The sequence below is a fragment of the Larus michahellis genome, chromosome 1 (genome assembly GCF_964199755.1).
Source record: "Larus michahellis chromosome 1, bLarMic1.1, whole genome shotgun sequence".
Lineage (NCBI taxonomy): Eukaryota > Metazoa > Chordata > Aves > Charadriiformes > Laridae > Larus > Larus michahellis.
Genome location: NC_133896.1, coordinates 74,877,564 through 74,896,414, shown reverse-complemented (window position 1 = coordinate 74,896,414; position 18,851 = coordinate 74,877,564). Strand labels below are relative to the sequence as shown.

Below are 18,851 nucleotides of genomic sequence, written 5' to 3'. Positions count from 1 at the left end.
AGGTCACAACCCAGGAGGAGTCATGAACAGTCATCGGCCGCTTTTCTTTCTGAATAGATAGGAGGGAAGTCCTGAAATGGCTTGTTTTCATGTTGCAACACGGGGTCACGGGGCAGAAGGGGCTAAGAGTCGCCGGGTTAGAGTCTGCTGGAGAAATTAGAGTCTGGTACAGCTGATGGTGGCGTGGCACTCTGAGGCCATGGCAGTGGCACCAGCAGAAAGCATGCATAAGGCTGCCTTCACTCCTCTGCTTCATCCCCCTTGTCCTAGTCTTTGACCTATTTTCTCTCATTGTTATCTAGTAATCTATTTTTTAAAGGCTCAGCCCAGTCTTTCCTGCTGGTTGCAGCTGATCCATCTCACTGCTAGCCTGTGAAACCATCACCTCCTAAAGAAACGTCCCTCTGCCAATTACTCCAGAGGCATGGAGTCAGCTCAGCGTGAGAGCTCGATTGAAGCCAGTCGGCTGTGCCAACAGGACAGGGATGGCTCGAGAGAGACTTTGTACAAAGCGTAGAAACTCTAAACAAATTTCTTCAGTCTTTTCTCCATCCATGCTCAACCAGAGCTAGCAAAGGCAGAAAAATGCCAATGTTTTACTGAAGGGAGGACTTACCCCGTTGCTCTGCCCTCCTCTGGAAAGCCCACAGAAGGGAAGGAGAAAGTTGCATAGAAAACTCCAGGAGGCAAACACAGACTTTTGCTTTGAGCATGCCTCTCTTGAGAAGAAGGGTTCGAGGTTTCTCAGAAAACACGAGTAGCAAATCCTTTTAAGCCCTGTGATTTCTCAGGCACGCGCCCTCGCCAGCGGCACCTCACAGCTACGTGTCCCCAGAGTACCTTGCAGAGAGAGGTGTTCGCCCCGGGTGAGCTGTGATTCCCGCTGGATTCCTGCCAGCCGAAGGGGGGGGACGGAGGGAGCGCGCATGCTGGATCGCCACATGAAATGTCTGCTCTGCTCGTGTGCAGTCTCTTTGGCCGGCAGCCTTTTGGCTAGCCCCACCTGCTTTTTTTCCCCTTTTTTTTTTTTTGTTTTTTTTTTCTTTCCCCCCAGCTGAACTGACGGCGAGGAGGCTGCGGTTCCTTTCTGTCCCTGCAGCCTTCCTGTCTGGCTGACTCTCTGCCCTGGACACAGATGTATGCTTAAATATGAATTCTGCAAGGCACACGTTATGCTGGCGGAGGGAGCGTGGAGCAGGAAGATGCTGTGTTCCGTAGGTGGGCTGCTGCGGTTGGGCCACAAATATCTACTATCCTGTGCAAGAATGAAATAACAGTAACAATATAAAGCGTTCAGCCCCGGTGGTTTAGAAAGAAGATTTCGGTACATTTCAACAATTAATTCTGCGTCCAGGCAGCTACTGAGTTTTAAAGCATCCCATCCACCTACCTCACCCTCCGTGAGCTAATTTATGCTTGAGTTATGTCACCTCACACTAACCTGGTGGCTGTCGATTGAGTCCTCTGCCAGTTTTGCAGAGGTTTGCCCTACTCCCTGCTGGCAGCTTACCTCCCTCCTCCAAATTGCCACTCGGTTCCAGAGAGGGTTCAGAATGTCTGAGTGAATGCTACCCTGGGCAAAATGGTTGGATTTCTAAGAATAATAGCTAAGGCGGGACAGACAACACCCCGCAAAATCCCATCCCCGCACCAGTCAAATAAGGTGAAGCAGGAGTGCACCTGCGGCATAGAGGAGGCATGTTACAGCTTTAACATGTGTTTATTGGTCAAGGTGAACCCTGGACCGAGCCCATAAACATTTAAGTCACAGAACAAATGTTTGGGGTTGTACAAACATGTGAACTACCTCCAGTTAATTGACAAGCAATTACCTTGAAGTGAAAATAGCTTTCCCATAGCTGAGCAGTCACGCAGTGCTTGTCCCTCCATGAACGCTTACAGATCACTAAAATTTTCGGCAGAGGAGCCTTGCCCTATTTGCCTTCTGGATCCTGGCAGGTTTGTGATCAAAAGTGTTTTGTCCCCAGCAGCAATTGCTGTTTGTTAGTGGTATAGACTTAGCAAATAAGGCTTTGCGCCAGAGCTAATTTTCATGCTGCCCCTTTAAAAATTTCTGCCATTCATAATGCAATGAAAAAATAAGATAATATGGACCAGCAAAAGCATGCAGTTCAGCAAGGGAATATACGTAGTGCATGCACTGTAGTGGAACTATCAGTGAAAGCTAGGTAAGTATTTTTAACCTAAAGACAGGTTGGCAGGTTAGAACGTGTTTCCTACTGACCTATTGAATTTTGAGTCTTTCTGATTCTTTGCATGACAAAGATACACAGCTGGACTGGATTCCAGTAGATGCACATGCAGTTGAGAACCAAGAAGCAAAGTCCTGCCTGCATCCAACACAGCACTTGGGACTAGCAAGTGAGAGACCTGTGGCCAGCTGTTTCACCTGTTGCCTCTCTGCTGCCAGGAAAAGCTGTAGAAGTCGGTAGCATCTTTTCCTGAGGTCTCCGGTCCGTGCAAACCCATCAGCTTCTCTTAGAACTTGGATCAAGTCCTTGCTTGATCCTGCGCAACATTTTGGCAAAAAAAATGCCCAGATCTTCTTGGTCTGTTACTAAACCACAGCTGGGTTTCTTTCTTGGGAGAGATTGTCACAGCATTGCTGGGAAGGCAGAGCTGGGCACACGCAAATGAGTGGAGTCTGTCATTGAGCTCCTGTGACTCTGGGGCTCGCGGTGGCCCAGGTGATCTGACATGTGGTTCAGAGCAGCACAACAGGGTTGTGTGGCAGCGGGCAAGGTGCTGTGTGCTCTGTCCCTGTCTTCACCTGCTCCTGGTCATCCCTCTTCCCAGGAAGTATAGTGTTGTGCCGAGAAGGAGGGAAGCAGGTGGCAGTAGGAGCCTCAAGAAAGGCAAGCCCACTGAACTGGGATGTCTGGCACCCGCGTGGATTTGTGTGGCGTTCCTCTGGACGCTGCAGTGCGGTGGAGGGTCAGTCCGCAAAAATCTTTCCAAGGCAGTCGGCAGTCTCAGCCTTGCGTCCTGGAGGAGCGAGGGAGTGGCAGATGGAAAACAAAGCTAGCAAAGTGCATTGCACAATCCTGGCAGCAGTACTCAGCAAACACAAGAACCACAACGATGGAGTCTCAGATTGCTCTCCCTTTGCAGCTTGGCTTTAGAAACTTTGGCGTTGTGGTGAGCCTTGCCAAAAAGGGCTCCTGGCCCCAAAGCTGGCTCCTGTGGCCGTGGAGCCTTGCATTTGGTATCTTCAGGTGCTTCATGCAAGAGAAGCTGTAATGGGTGCAGATACCAGAGCTTTCCAGGAAACATTCAGATACAAGTGCAGCTCTGTTCGCTGTAGCTCCTTTGAATTAACTTTCTGTGCCTGTCGTGGCAGACAAATTTGCTGGCAAACATTTTGAAAAAAAAAAAAAAAAAAAAAAAAAGGCATTGATCCAGAAAGGCGCTGTGCACAAACTAAGCTTAGTATAAATGAGTACACCTGTGCTTAATGCTGGGCACGTGATGAATGCTCTGCTACATCCTAGCCAAAATAAATTTAAAATAAATATCAGAGCATACTTGTGGAAAATGAATGCTGGTCTTGTAAGCAGAAACGCATGCAGCAGAAATAGGAGTCTACGGCTCCGTGTGTCTGCTGGGGATATCCAGCAGGGAGGGTCACATGCGCTCCTTTTGAGCTCACCAGCGGAGCTGGTGAAAACAGGTTTTGATTTGAATGAGTTATGACCCATTGAAAATGGCATCATGCGTAACCACAGTAAATTGTCATAATGAGATCACGAGGCTCAAAAAGTGGGCAGCAAGGAAAAAGGCCTCATTCCACCAGCGCACACGGCTGACTGAGCCCTGGCTGCAAAACGCAATGGAGGGGCATGGTCTTATTCCCTGAACATTTTGTCGGTTTAGCGACAGGACCAGAGGTTGCACAGTCTGACAAAAACTCATTAGAAGTTTTGAGTTAAAGAGAAGAAAACAAGCCAGAATTCTTACGGCTTTGCATTTAGTCATATCCAGGGTAACAGAGGGGACTGGGCTAACACAAATAGTGGGAAAACATGAATACTGTAAGTGCTTGGATGCTTACCAAGGGTTAGGTTGGTTGTTTCTAAACCACGTTGTTGTAGGAGGGGAGGGTTTGGTGATCAGGGCAGAGCACTACATAGCTGAAAGCAACTCTCTCTGGGAGCACGATGAAGCTGTATTCACTTGGCGCATCCCTGGGCTCACAGCTCTATCATCAGGCCAGCCCACGTGGACCCTACTCATGTACAGCTGCCCTGGGCTGCCCAGCTGTAAATACTGCAGAATCATCGCTAGCTTTTCTATTTTCATGGTGAGGAAAAGTCTGAGACTACAGTAAGTTCAATGCAGTTAAAATTTTACCAAATACCAAGCCCAGACAACATAAGTAGCACAGCTGTTGCCTGCCAGGAGTCTTCTGGAAAAAAACCTCCTTTTCTTTCTTCCTTTTCTTTTCAGTATAGCGCTATTTCTGTGGTGCCATTCACAGGGCAGGAGACTGGAAGAAACACACTTCAACTCGTTCTGTTTCTCTTCTAAACTTATCGAGCGCACGTGTCCGTAGAGGCCCGTTGCAAAACACCATGCATATGATCTAACCACATCCTCCCCAAGGTGGAGGGCAGAGGTGCGTTAATGTAATGCATCGCCAGCTACAGGACCTGTTTCCTTTGTCTCGTGCCTTAAGGCAAACCGGGTTGCTTGCCACATGGTTGCCACTCCTCCTAGGCTTGCACCCTTCAGTCTCCTCCGTCTGTTACGCTTTGCACACAAATATCCGTGCCCCCGAGCCATGGAGACAGTTCAGGCTCGTGCTGATATGCAGCACCTTCCTGACTCATATCATCTATTTACAGTATGTTTGTTATGGTTAAATTCGTAGCCTGAGTCCATGAATAGAGAAGCAGCCAATTCAGTGCTATTCTATCTAGTGCTTGGTCCTCGGCAGGTTAGCCCTCGGCCACGGGTTGTGCTTGCGTTTACCTAAGGTATACAATCTGAATAGCATGGTGAAACCTAAGCCATTCCCAGGACCCCGAATCTTCTGTTGTGGGCAGCGGCATCTAAGGTCCCTCTGCTCTTGCAGTAGGCACGCTCCAGGCCAGTCCGGAGAAGACTCTGGCTTGTCTTGTTTTCCTGACGTTGGCTCGCTGACATTGCTGCAAGGACAGCCGAAATAGATGGAGGCCAGCCAAGCTGAAGAGACAGTGGGGAAATGTGTCCCTGCATACACTTAAGAGCAAAGCATGGGGAGCACACGGACTTTCCTGTGCTAGTGTACCAGAGAAGTCTCCCCAGAGCTCGACAGCGGGTGTTTCTGCATGCCAGAGCCGTGGGTGAATGTGCCAGCACTGCCCACGCTGCAATACAGGTGCAGCTGGGGGAAACTAAGATTTTCCAGTTGAAGCCTCCCTTGTAGATAAGGAGAACTAAGAATAAAAATGCTTCTGTAAAATACTTTCTGAATTTACTAGTTCATAGGCTCGCTTGCTGTGTGTCTTCCACTGAGTAAAAGTCCTTCTGAGTTGTCATTCTTCAGTCTCAGCTTAGTAGCACTGCATAAACCCCTTCTAACATTACTAATTTTTTTAATACCCATGTAGGAGAAGAATTTGGATTGGTTCCCTCGGATGAGAGCCATGTCCCTGGTTAGCAATGAAGGTGACAGTGAGCAAAACGAAATCAGGAACCTGCAAGAGAGGCTGGAGTCGACCATGAGCCTGGTAAAACAGCTTTCCAGTCAGCTTGCTGAGCTCAAGGAACAGGTAAGTGCCCTGCAGTGGGTAGCAACGTGAGCACGTGTGGGTGAACGCGCTAGCTTTCATCGGGTCACAGTCAGGACAGCGTTACAAAAGCGACTTTTGTCTTAGAAAGGTTTTCTCTTTCCTTCCAGTAAGCTTTCTGAGTAGATACACTGATACGGGTTTGGAATGAAATTGAACTCTATTAGAAACAGCAGAGAACAGGTAAGGAGAAAAGCCGAGGTGGAATTAGTTATGAAATCCTCCTAGTGAGTGTGTGAGGACAGAGGGAAAACTGCAGAAGCAACGATGGGCTTTGCATACGCGGGTACTGCATAACCTGGCAATGAAAAAGGCATAGCGTCAGAAATAGCTGTGTACTGATGGGAATCAGTAGAAAAGCTTTCTGAATCTGACACTTGGCTTTTTTACCCCACTAAGAATATCAGCAGTGCTGTTGCGAAAACATTTTGCCGAGCCTGTTGCTTTGTTTGTGCCACCCTTGCCTTTGTTCTCCTCCCGCGGCTCCCCCTTCTCTCCTGTGCAGAGCACAAGCTGCTGGCCTCTCTTAAAGCTCTGCTCCTGTCGAATCCACCTTACGTGTTTTCTCTCACTTCGGGATCAAAAGGCCATCTCCTTTTTTACTAAAGATGCTGGTCGCCTCTGGTTTGCTCATTACAGTTTCAGAGAAGCGTCTTTGCGTTTTCTTTATGGGAAGCATTTCAGTGGCATCAACAGGGTTATCTAATTATCCCCCTTCAAAACCCACCTTAAAACTCTCTTTCCCTGTGAAAAACTCAAAAAGTTTTAGGCTGGATATGCTGAGGCTGTTGCTTATTGTGCTTACCCATACCGACCTGGTGGGATTATTTCATCCCTGTCTGACTGAATCTGTTCTCTCCTGGCTTAAATTTAAACTCTCTGGGTAGGGGGCCATCTTTTAATTCTGTGATTGTACGGCACCAAGTGCAAATGCTGATCCTCTGCAGGGCTACACAAGACGATAGCAGTGCAAATAATACACTGTAAGACCTGCCACTGGATAAGAATAATGTACAAATGAGAATAAAACGTCCATACTTTGCAGGAAACAGATCTCCCACTTCAAAGGCATCTCTTACTTGTAATTTTCAATGCTGAAGAAAAGAATTCCACTCCCTGTTGTTTTGCTTATATGTATCTTGCTCTGTGACTGCCAAATTATAGTAAAAAGAAAGAAAAAAAAAAAAAGAAAGGAAAAAAATTCTCAACTTGTCTCTCTCTGCCTTTCCACCTTAGATGACAGAACAAAGGAAGAATAAGCAGAGGCTGGGCTTTCTTGGATCAAACACACCCCATGTGAATCATCACATGCCACCACCCTGATACCACGGGGAGAAGCCGTGACTAGCCTTTCATCAGTATTCCTGCTTTATTATAGAATAAAAAGCTGAGATTGAGAGGAGTGAACAGTGCCTATTGTTGCAAAGTTAAAAACAACCAAGTGCCAAGATGTTAAGTGGTTTAGCTCTGGGAACAATTTGTAGCTGTTTTTCATGGTTGAAAAGGACCACAACCTAGAATGCGAGAGATACAAGGGAGCTCGTTTGTATTCGTTCACGGGGACCCGACTCAGCTGTGTTTGCGCTCTGCAACTCAGTGGCTTTGGTGGTAGCTGCCATGTGCGACAGAGGTTGGGGGCAGCATTTGGCCGCGTCCTTAGAGCTGCCTTGAGACTTCTCCCTGAAGCGCTGGGATAACCAAGATGAGCAGAAGAAGGAGAAATGTTTATTAACGCAAATACGACAGCCTGGTTCGCAATGAATAGAAGTCGTTTCTGGCTTATTTGCCAAATAGCGACATTAGTCCTATTTGCTTGGCATTTACTATTTTTTAATTACCGTAAATATGTCAGTTGGGTAAGCAGTAATGTTGCTTCAAGAAACTTCTACTAGGAGGGAAAGGGGAGAAACCTCAAAAGACTAGGGGGAAAAAAACCGAACAAAGTAGAAAAAGAGTTGCAAAGAGAAACATTAACGCTTTTGAATTTTAGCTGTCACCATGCAATTTCTTATTTATAACATGGAGCACAATGGATCTACAGCTGTGAGAACATTATGCACATAACACTGACAACATAACTGGAAGTGATTTCTTTCTCCTGGCTTCAGATGTTCTCGATTAATGTGGCCGTGAGATTTCACATACTGAGGAGTTAAACTGTGTTTTAAATTCAAGTTCCAATGGAGGATTCAGGGGGAAAAAAAAAAATTATACCTGTAGTTTGAAGCGTGTATGGGATTTTACTTTTTTAAAAAAGCTTAGAAATTTCTTTCTCTGTGGAGCTGTAATGGTGTCATTACCTTCCGTAAACTCATCTTCAGCGAGAGTTGCCTTGAGTAAATAAGCACCGTATTTTGCCAGTTTTCTTCTGAGCTAAAGCTCATGGGCTTAGCCTGCCTTTTCCCATCCTTCCTCTTTCAGGCGCTTGCAGGAGCGGCCTCTCCCCACAGGTCTTGCTGATGGGGGACGGGGGCAAAGCCGGAGGAGCTCCTTCCAGCTCTAGGCTCTACGAAGGGCAGCAGCCAAGTCAGCTTTGCGGGTTTCTGCTGTATTCTGTATTTCTTCAAAAGAAAAGTTACGGGGTTTCCACGTAGCCCAAGAGGGTTCTTCTCTCTTTTGCGAGAAGATTTTGGGGGCACGCATGGGAGTTGTGGTCCCAGTTCACTTTCATGTTTGGTGGGGTTTGGGTACTTAATTGTCCTTGGGGCATTTGAAAATGCGTCTCCATTATGTGGAGTCACTTCTTAAACCAAAATATTTTTGGAATGATTTTCGCCCTGTAGCATTTCCATGTTGTTACTAAAACCATTTTGATCAAAGGTGAAAATATTATCGGCTCCGCTATTTCTAGTTTCTCCCTGAAGAAATTATGTTGTTTTATTTAATTCACAATTCAAACCAACAGACCTAGAGTAAAGGGAAGGAAGGGGCATTTCCCTTTCTTCGTCCCAAACTCAAACCTGTTCTTGGAAGCCATCTCTTTTTTTTGGTGCCAGTGAGATAAAAATAATGTACCTTAGGGTCTGATTCTTCTACCATTAAAACATTTCCCATTGGCTTCAATTGCGTCCTTCAAAAATACTGCGTGGAAAGCAGGGATTTGTGTATTTCACTGAGAGAAAATCTCTTTCTGTTGACTGTCCTTTAGTCCTTAGAGCATCCTGGTTGTGAGAGGTGATGGCCATTTCCAGGTTTAGGGTCTATTTTTCCTGCGAGAAATTCTCCCACATCCAGCCGTCGCTGTGCTTCCTAGTGCTAAGGTGAAGAGCGAGTGATGGTTATCAGGAATGGCGCAAGGCCAGTGAAAGCAAGCGGAGGGAGACTAAATCGTCTACGACTCCTCTGCTGGTGTCGGGCTGGCAGCCTTGCTGCAGCCAGACGTCAGCTGCTTCCTAGGCAGAGGGAGCGCATGGAGGCAACGGGAGCTGGGCTGAGCTCATCAGTGCTGTGTGTTTGCTTCCGAGGCTGGAGTAACCTTTCCCACTCCAAAGGCCAGACAACAGTCTGGTATTTGGAGAGCAGAGCAGATGTGGCTGTAGCACGGAGAGCTGATGGTAGGAAAGCTGCTAGTCAAAGCAGAATACAGAAAAGCAGTTGTCTTCAATGAACGACTGAGGTATTTTAGGAATAAAGCTTGGAGTGTGCCTTTCCTACAGTCTTACTGTGTACGAGGTCTTGATGCCACTGCTCCAGCATCACTGTGGTGGTGAAAACCCCTTCCTTAAGTGAGGACGGGGCTTCAGGTACCAATTGGCATTCAGCACTGAGAAACTTACCACGAATTGATTCTGGGAGTTTGCATCAGCCACACGCCGTGCAGCCACCAGTGTAACATAAAAGCCAGATTTGCCTTTCTGACTAGGCCTGTTGTGCATCATGAAGCCAAAGGAGTTGCACGCAAATGTAAAGTCAGCGGTAAGTTGGTAGAGAATCACATCCTGCAGCTGTATTAATTCAAATTAGTTTATGCAGTTCATCATCTAGTCACAGCTTCTGTTTCAACAGCAATTTCCTCTTCCTCACGCATATGCTTATTAGAGGCATAAAGCACGGTTTAATGGAACAAAGATAAATTAAACGATCGCTATTTATTGGAGGGTGGGTGGTTGGCTAACACTGGAGGTGGTTGACATTTTTCTTGTTTACACTCGGAAAAAGCACATGGACCACTGCACATCAAGGGAGGTTTCTGCCGTCGGAGCTGGAAAAACAGACTCGATGCATTTGTGCCCCGTGCTCAGGCCTGCAGTTGCATGCTGCTGTTGCTCTCTCTGTCTTGCACCCCAAATGATGGATGTCCCCAGGGCTCAAGAGCCCAAATACTGCTCTTCGGAAGGGAGAGCTACAACTGTCAAAAACTAAGAGGTAACAGATGCCGATTAGCTTTTGCCACGGTGCCTTTCTGCTGTTGATAGCTTCCGAGAGGGACCTCCGTAATCAATAACAGTAGTTGATGCTACTTGCACAGATTGTAAATATATTTCACTGAGTGTTTTGACATTTTTGCTGATTCTGCCAAAGCTTAGGCCCTGCCCTGCCGCTCTCCTCTGTGTGAGCAATCTGTACACTCACACACGATAACTTAAACAGGAGACTTCTTACGTGAATAATAGCTGCAGGGTCAGAGCCCAAGCCTTAAAGATTGTGAAATATCCCCATCAATGAGTTTATTATAACAAAAAATCCCATTGTTTTATACATATATGTATATCTTTGTTTAATGCAGCTGGGGTATCCTCTTCTTAGGCAAGCATCATTTACCTTACCTATTTATATGAAATGATTGCAAAGAAGTTAAAACATCTAAGGGCTGTTAATGCCTTAGAGGGATTTATAATTATAAGCTCCTTGACAGTTAAAATCTACTTAGGTAAATATGTCCATTGCTGCTGAATGTAACTTTTAATAAAGTGTGTCATTTTATATATGTCTGTCTCACTTATTCTTGGTGTTAGGGGTGCGGGGGAATGTGTCCGGCTGAACTGAAGACTGCTGGGAAACCCAGGCTGGTTGTCTCGCATGGGAGACCAGGCTGTGGGTATGCATCCGTTTCCTTCTAAGCGACAAAGCCGATGGCATCAGTACAGTCCTGAACGGACGGAGGCTGAATCCAGCAATGAAAGCGAGGATTTATTTTATTTCAGGCACAAATTGTTCCGTTCAGGAGAGTGGGTCGGCTTGCCACCTTTCCTGAAGGTTGGGTGGCAGTTAGGTGTATAATTTACTCAAGCGCTTTTTGTTTAGTCCGTAACTGGCAGGCCAGGGGCAGCCCTTGCTGAAGGTGGGTAGATGCAGGGATGGTGATGGATGTGAGCGTCACCGATAGGGAGGAACAGGCTGAAGCCAAACAGCCTCGGGGTTTTCTGCTGATGCCTGAGGCACATTAGCTCGGCCCCGGGGGAGTCTCTCGCTTGGAGGGAAGCTGCCGGCATCAGGAAGCTCCTCCTGACGTGAGGAGTCGACGAGTCGCTGCGAGGCTTTGAGCATCCTGAGCATGGCGAATTGCAGTCAGCAGGAGCGAGGTGACATCTCCTTGTGTGCCTCAGGGAAGCAGCAGGGCAGGCCCCCCAGGGCTGTCAGCCACGCTTGCGAGCGTCAGGGAGCGTGTGGTAGGCACACTGGTGTGCGTGCCCATGCAGGGGATCTGTGTCTCCACCAGGCAATGGCCTTTCAAGACGGAACTGGTGGTGGTGGTTAGGAACCTCTCACTGCCCATCATGCATTCCTGGTGCCAGCCCAAGACTTTAATTTTGGAAATACAGCCCTCAAATGATACAAATGCAGAGGTTAAAGGCTTGAAGGCTTGTTGTGGCTTCTCTTATTAGGGCAGGGGCTTTTGTGTGTGTGAGGTTTTGGGTGCTTTTTTTTTTTTGCCTTTTTTTTGTTTCTTGTAGGTCCTTCAAGTAGCATGTTGAAAGAGAGATGGGGGGAGTTTCTCCTCTCTTCCAGGTGAAGGGATTGAGGAAGACAAACAGCCGACAACCACTGTCTCTCTCAACTGAGGCAACTCGGGCTGAGGAAATCCGTGGTCTTGTGAAAAAAGGAAGTGCCCTATAAACCTATGGCAGGAGAACTGTGACATACAAGTGCTTTTTTTTTTTTTTTCTTCCAGCTGTGTTTATTACAGAAAGTCAATATTTATGAGGAAAAGAATGAGGCCTCATCTTAGTGAGAAAAAGCCTGCTAATTAATTAATAAGAAAAATCCCATTAAATAGAGCATGCTGTTGTTTCTGTGCACTTGTTATACCAACCTGCTGACTTTCTGAGTAGTCAACTTTGTTTTATATTCTGTGGTATGAGTTTAAAGTTAAATAGAAAGGGGCTTGTTTGCTACTAGGTTTCTTAGATCGTTCTGCAAAAAGCGTGTCCTAAGAGAAAAGGGATTTTCATACAGTAAACGTTCAACCTAAGATTACAGTCGTATTTTTTTTAAAAAGCCCCCAAACCAGAACTAAGCTCCTAAGCCCAAATGGGAGCAGTTTCACATGCAGAACTGAGAACCTAATGTTGAGGCTTCTCTTTTTTAAAATGTCGTCCCCAAAGGTACATTTTAATTCAAAAGGCGTTTCAGGGAGCAAACGTCTCCCTCGGCATCAGCTGCGCAGATGTCAGTGGGCTCGCGCCAGTGTGGCTGATGAGCAAATTCGGCCCCTCTGGTTCCACCATCGCTGCTGCTGTGACAAAAGCATCTGCAGGCGAGGATGTTTTCTTTGTGAAGAATGTGCTTGTTTTCTGGGGAGGGCCGCCAAGTTTATTTTTAAGTGAAGAAAACTGAGATTTAAAGCTGCTAACCTCTCTGATGTCCCGGGATGCCCGCAGGAGCGATCAGCAGTGTGACTCCTGTTTGCAGGCGCCTGCAACTGAATGTCCCTTATTTGCACAAAATCATCCCAAATGACCCAAAAGAAACTTGAGCTCTAGGGATTTCAAATGTGGAGTAGTGTCTTGCTATCATAGCTTCACACTTGCCCGCTCTATTTATATGCTGTACTTTTTTAGTCTGAAGCAGGAAGCTGCAAGGCACAAGAAAGGCCTTTATAATGTTGCTATTTCACAAGGCCTTTATAATGTTGCTATTTCAATGTGTTTCTCTTGCTGCAAACAGCCAACAGTTACCTTTTTCTTTTCTTTTTCGTACAGTAGGTTTTTTACTCTGTGCCCATCACATCTCACTGTGTCTCTGCCTTCATTCACTGTTGCTCAGGTAAGGCAAGACCTGGGAATGTCCAGAACCACCAGCCATTACCTGAGAAGCCAAACCAATAAGCTAAATCTGTAGGACCGCGGTCACACTGGCAGTGTCTTGTCCTTATGACTTTAATAATTCTGTTTAAATGTCGTAGATCACGTTGTCAACTAACAGATTCAGTAGCTGACTTGCTACAAGCAGGAGGTTTTTTTAAAAGCCCTTCTTGTGGTAAATTATTGCACAATCTTCAACCCCTTGGCTGGAGTTTGAAGCCATCTATAGCCTGCTAAACAAACTGCGGAGATGGCAAAGTTGATATGAGGAGATGAACGTCTTCTGTTCCAAATTTTAACCTAATCCACTGAAAGAAAACCGTGCCCCAGTGGTGGGAGCCAACTGAGATCCATTGCCTGAGCCAGGCTGAGCCCTGGCCCCAGCCCTGCAGTGGCTTGCGGCGGCGGAGGGCGGCGTCGCAGCCGTGCCGTTACCTTGGGAAGCGGGGAGGAAGGCTGCTGCTGCGGCCGGTGGCGGGAGCGGCCGCGGGGCCTTTGCCGAGGCAACACTCACACCCATGTGCAAGGCTGTGGGGTCAGTCGAGGCCTTGTTTTACGTGGGCCCTGTTGTCCCCGCCATTCACAACCCTGCCATTTCGTCCAGATGGCAACAGCGGTGTGGGGATCCAGTTACAGCCCAAAGGTTCCAAATCCTTTTGTTGCCCCAAAGCAGGGTCGTTTAGCCGGTGTGCAGGCACCAAGATACACACGGAGTAGATGTATTATCTATTTATTTCGTTTCTGCAGAGATGGGTGCTAGGTGGTAATCCACAAAGCTAGCACACCGGCCTAAAAACTCTGAGGAACATTTGTACCGTTCAAAACACAGAAATACACACGCTTTAATTATAATTATTGGTTAGTACCTTATCTTAACAATTTCTATTGGTTAGTACAGTCTCTCGCTTTCATTTAAAGTTACAAGGTCCTTTAATTGATGTGCACATGCTCCAGCACCATGGCGGGGCGGGGGGGAGGTGGTCCAATTCAGTCTCCAATTGAGTTGGTGGTCACGATCTGTCACTGCCACCTTTACCTTTCCCCCAGTTACTGCAAATTTTTGTTAACTTTATGCCTTATCCAACAGCTGTCTGGTTTTCAGCCGGTTTCGGCGCCTCCTGTGGTGGGACTGTTCCTTATTATCAGCCTTCTGTTCTTCAAGGGTATATTCATTAGTTAGGCATTTATTGTTTATACTAAGTGTTTTGTTTCACAGGGCCTTGTGACCTTTTTTACAGCTCTTTCTTTATTCTTACTTAATGAGAGATTCTACCTTCTAAAATATATTTTACCTTTTTAAAAGTACATTCTACCTTCTCAAAGTACATCACTTTTATAAAGTATTCCCTTCTGGCCCCCAAGGTCTGCACCATGCTCTACAGGTCTTGTTCCCAACAGCACCGAGTTGCCACGTAAATCGTGGACTCTGGCTCATCATCATCATTTTGTCAACTGTGATATGTCAACCTGAATTTCACAATCCTCTCTGAGGAGCATTTGCTCTCTTAACAAAGATATAAGGGTTTATTCACTTGCTCTTTCTTCCCCATCCCACCAGCATTATGGCATAAAACACCCGGGAACTGTGTCAACTCTGGCACTGTTGCAGAGACCCACAGTTGTGTTCAGCAGAGCACAGGGCAACTTTGAAACAGGGTTCAAAAAAGCCCATTTTCAGTCTCGAGTTGGTGTTGAACGATAGGAGGTGGCTCAGAGTTTGTTTGGGTTTTTTTTCAAGTCAACTTTTGCTGGCTTTGAGGTTGGTTCAGGGCCACTTGGAGCTCACCAGGGAGCTGTAACAGTGGCTTTATCTGGTGTGAAAGTTTTCACCCTAATTTGATAAAGACAGCAGAATTCTTGGTGCCTCCAAAAAACCCTCCCAACCCTTCATCTTTCAGTTTTAAGAGTTGAGGGTGTATGTGTTATGTATGAGCGTGTGTGGTTTGCGCACACGCAATTTGATCTGAGGGTATTTGGGAACACTGGCACACAGAAAGAAGGATGGGTTGGCTGTAGACCTAAACAAGCAGAACAGCTGGTGTTGTGAGTGCTGCCATCCCATGGGAAATGCAGATTTTTCTGCCTGTGGCAGGACTTTGCTGCTGAAGGGGAAGAGGAGTCAAGAGAGGAGAGTTTGGTCCCCGGAGCTGTTGTGCGCTTCCCATGCGAGTGTAAACATCTGACCAGGTCCCTGGCTGCTCAGCTGGGACGTGGGAAGATGCTGGCGGGGGTATCGTGCACCTAGCCAAAGACTGTGAGAGTTGTAAATGCGATGTGTTACAGATACATACAGATACAGATACAGATATCATGCAGAAAAAGAAAGGAAGGAAGGAAAGTTCAAGGGAAGGAAGGTCTCAAGGGTACAGGAAAATGTTGCCAGAAATGGTGATTTTACTGGTGGGACTTAGTAAAAGTTTACTTTTGAGTAAAGAGTTAATGTTATCAGAAGTTGACTGTCCATGTCTTTGTCAATCTTGGGTGTCTTTTCAGATGAGAGAACTTAGCCAGAAGCTACCAGTCCAGTGAAAAGCCTGTTGCTCAGGGTCCTTGGTCTATGAAATCTGTTTTTTTGAAAGTCTGTCCGCAGCACCTCACTTGGGATGAGTGCTCTTTTACATGGTTAGCACAAATCTAAATAAATACAGAAATATAAACTGAGCTGGAAATTTACTGAGTACAGGCTGTCTTGCAAAATTGCCCGTGTTTCCTGGCTCTAGATGGGATGGAAATACCACAAAACTAGCTTCTCTCATAGTAATGTGATACTTCTGCTTCCGGGCTCAGCTGAAAGTGGGAGGTGGAAGCGTGTACAAGAGAGGAAAAAGAAAAGCAAAAGCAAATTATAATCAAGCTTATTTTTAACAGGGCAAAATGGAACTATTAATTAGAAAGATCGAAGTGGCCATTGTGATCATCTTGTATAGTGCAGGCCATAGAGTTTTATCCATCTGCTTCTCTGTAAGCTGTGGTACGTAGCTGGTAATGGTAGCTAACCTAGCTTGCAAGTCTTCATGTGAGTAAGACATGGGGTGTACCAGCTAGCCAGTTCTCATTTAGCTCAAACTTCAGCCCAAGCGCTACATCCGGGTCAAACGAACACGGTTCCCCATGGGCTATGCTGGTTCCCATCTCTCCAGGAGAGGGGAATCCAGTCTAATGCAATCTCTGGATGGGAAACTTATTCTGCAGCAGGGACAGAGTAATGGCAGGACGCATCTCTAAGCACCTGGCCTTGCAAGGTGGCTGGGTTGTTTGGCCACCGAATCTGTGGAGGCAGACCCATGCCCACGTCTCCACCAGGCCTATCACCTCCAAGGCAAGGAGGACATGCACAAAGTTTTCTCCTGGGCTGAATGCGGCCCAGCTGCACTGACACTGAATCTAGGCAGGTATTGCGGTGCCGTATCACCTCTCCTTTTCTGGAAATGCCTTTCATTTTGCCTAATTTTATTGGTGAGAGCTCCCTTTCTAATGATCTTCCCTCAGCCAGAGGGTCACAGCCGCAGTTGCCCCAGTCAAGCTACAAATTGTCTTATGGGGTACCTGTAATTTTTCCCATCTGGCCAAATTTTGGGAGAGAGAAGTTATGTCAGCTAAGGTGGCAGGGAAGGGAACCAGGCGCTGTCACTGCTGGTGGTAGGTATCCACAGCAATAATACCCATGGTGTGAGCAGCCACATTGTTGGGAGGAGATGCACAGCTCCTCTCCCCTGATCCGACCTCCAGCACAGCATTTCATCTTCTTTGGGGTGAAACAGGGACATCGATCCAACATGCCTTTGTCACTGCTCACCCAACAGCCTTCAGCTACCCCCGTAAAAGAGAGGACCAAAGGTCTGTGTCCTCAGGACTGCCCAAGTCCTGCACCTCCCTCCTGCCTTTGACAGAAAATATCATTTTAACAGCATCTTCTGAGAACTGATTGAGACCATACCATGTCCTTTCAGCCAGGCCAGCAAATAACCTTCAGCTAAGTCTGCCCAGGGCTGTTTTGGATCTGGTGATCTGCATTTAGAAATAGTCTTGGTATTTTTAAATGTTGCCTGGAGCCATCTGGTCCCCTCTTCATTTTATTTTTTAATTGTCATTTATAACTTATTATACAAGCTATTCAAAAGCCAGACAGACGCTGGAGGGCAGTGAGCAAGTCCTGATCTGAAGCGCACTGAAATCTCTGAAAGTCTTTCCCTGGCTTTCAAAGGGCTTGAGGCTGACAACCCCACCAAGGGAGCCTGAACGGTTGCAGCTCTGTGGGGTCCTGGCTCTGGGACACCCAGGCTGTGCATTGCACATTGCCACCGGGGCCAGGGGCTTGCTTTTGGCCCGAGCCAGGCGAGTCCCTGACTTCTGCTGGGGAGCCGGCTCCTCATGGCCGCTCTCACAGCCCAAGGCACGAGGAGGTCAACTGATTTGCTCAGGTCACCAGTGCGTGAGCGAATGACTCATCCCAGATTTTCCTGGCTCCTAAACCTTTGCTCAAACCACAAGGCTGCTTAATGACTTAGCAGGGCTCTAAGGAAGTAGGCTATAAATTGCAAATACGCTATGGCTAAATGACGGGCTAAGGTGTTTTCCACGTGCCATTTGTGAATGTAGAAGAGCTAACTGGCACCTGGGAATTACTGACAAGTTGGGGGTAGTAATTTGTTTGATGAAGCAATGTCTTCAGAAAAAACAAACAAACAAACCAACCAACATTTGCTTTGCCCCCCACTCCATAGCAATTTTTCCAGCTCCAGCTTTTCTGCCCGACTCCATGCAGGGCCCTGCGCTGTGACCCTGAAGGTAAGTCACCTCTTGTTAGAAATAGGACGAGTTTGTGCTGCCTCAGCTCAAACCATCCCAGGTCCTAAAGGCATCACCTGAGTCCTGCACATCTGCCGTCGGTCCAGCAGGGCAGGATGGCCCGAGGGGGACATGGTGCCCTGATGCCAAAGTACATGCCAATGCACCTCAAGGCTGAGACTGACATCTCGCAGGAAGACAGACGTCCCACATCAGGCTCAAACACACCTGCACACACCTCAGCAGCATGCCATTCGTGAGAGGATGGGCACACATTAACCAGCTCACTCCTGTGGGATGGCTTAAACCCCAGAAATGCTCCCCATCATTCAGGAATCATGGCTAAACAAGCTAATTCGTGCTGAGAAATGTGCCGCTGCTGTTTGGTGACATCTCAGACAGCTTACTCTGGTGGCACCCTGACCCTGGCAAGCATCTGAAACCCAAAAGCGTTCACTTGTAGGAGATGCCTCTTGATTTTCTCCTGCCAGTTGTGCTGGACTCGGAAAGCAGCCATGGGACCCGTAACTGCAGAGGGGCAAGAGGGCTGCAAATCACCCAAGCCACGCTGCTCTGGCTCCTCATCATCCTCATAGCATGGGGAGTTATTACCACATTGCTCTATTTTAATAATAATCTATTATATTTCAAACGTATGAAATAAAACAGGGCACTGAACATCAAGCTGTCTGAATACAGATTTTTTATTTTTTTTTAAAGAAATCCCTGGACATCAATGGGCAGACTTGGGGAGTAAGATGCTGCACAGAGAAAACAAGAGAGGGAGGCCGGATCCAGGCCCCCTCCTGGCCCTGCAACAAGCAGCCCAGCACAGCTGGCACTAATTGGCACTTTCCTTGGCGGCGGATGAAGTGCGGAGGAGACAATGGGGCCTGGGCTGGTTTCTGGTGCCTGGAGGTGATCCCCAGCGCTGAGACCAAAGCCCATTGAGAGCGCAGTAAGGAGAAGCTGTGTCAGTTGCTGCTGCTGCGCTCAGAGGGGAAAAGACTTTCGGAGCGTAAGCCCC

At 47.1% G+C, this 18,851-nt stretch overlaps 1 protein-coding gene across 6 annotated transcripts in view; it reads left to right on the top strand.

The window, feature by feature from the left end:
- ITPR2 (inositol 1,4,5-trisphosphate receptor type 2) overlaps positions 1–10,719 on the top strand; it is a 277,577-nt gene extending 266,858 nt beyond the window's left edge. For 5 of the 6 annotated variants that reach the window (XM_074587404.1, XM_074587414.1, XM_074587436.1 and 2 more), the window contains 2 exons: positions 5,613–5,774; positions 7,029–10,719. In XM_074587404.1, coding sequence (XP_074443505.1) covers positions 5,613–5,774; positions 7,029–7,115 — 249 coding nt within the window. In that variant the 3' untranslated portion in view covers positions 7,116–10,719. Of the gene's footprint in view, positions 1–5,612; positions 5,775–5,902; positions 5,992–7,028 lie in introns of those variants that run through there. The other variant, XM_074587425.1, reaches the window with a different exon arrangement.
- The last annotated feature ends 8,132 nt before the right edge of the window (positions 10,720–18,851 follow it).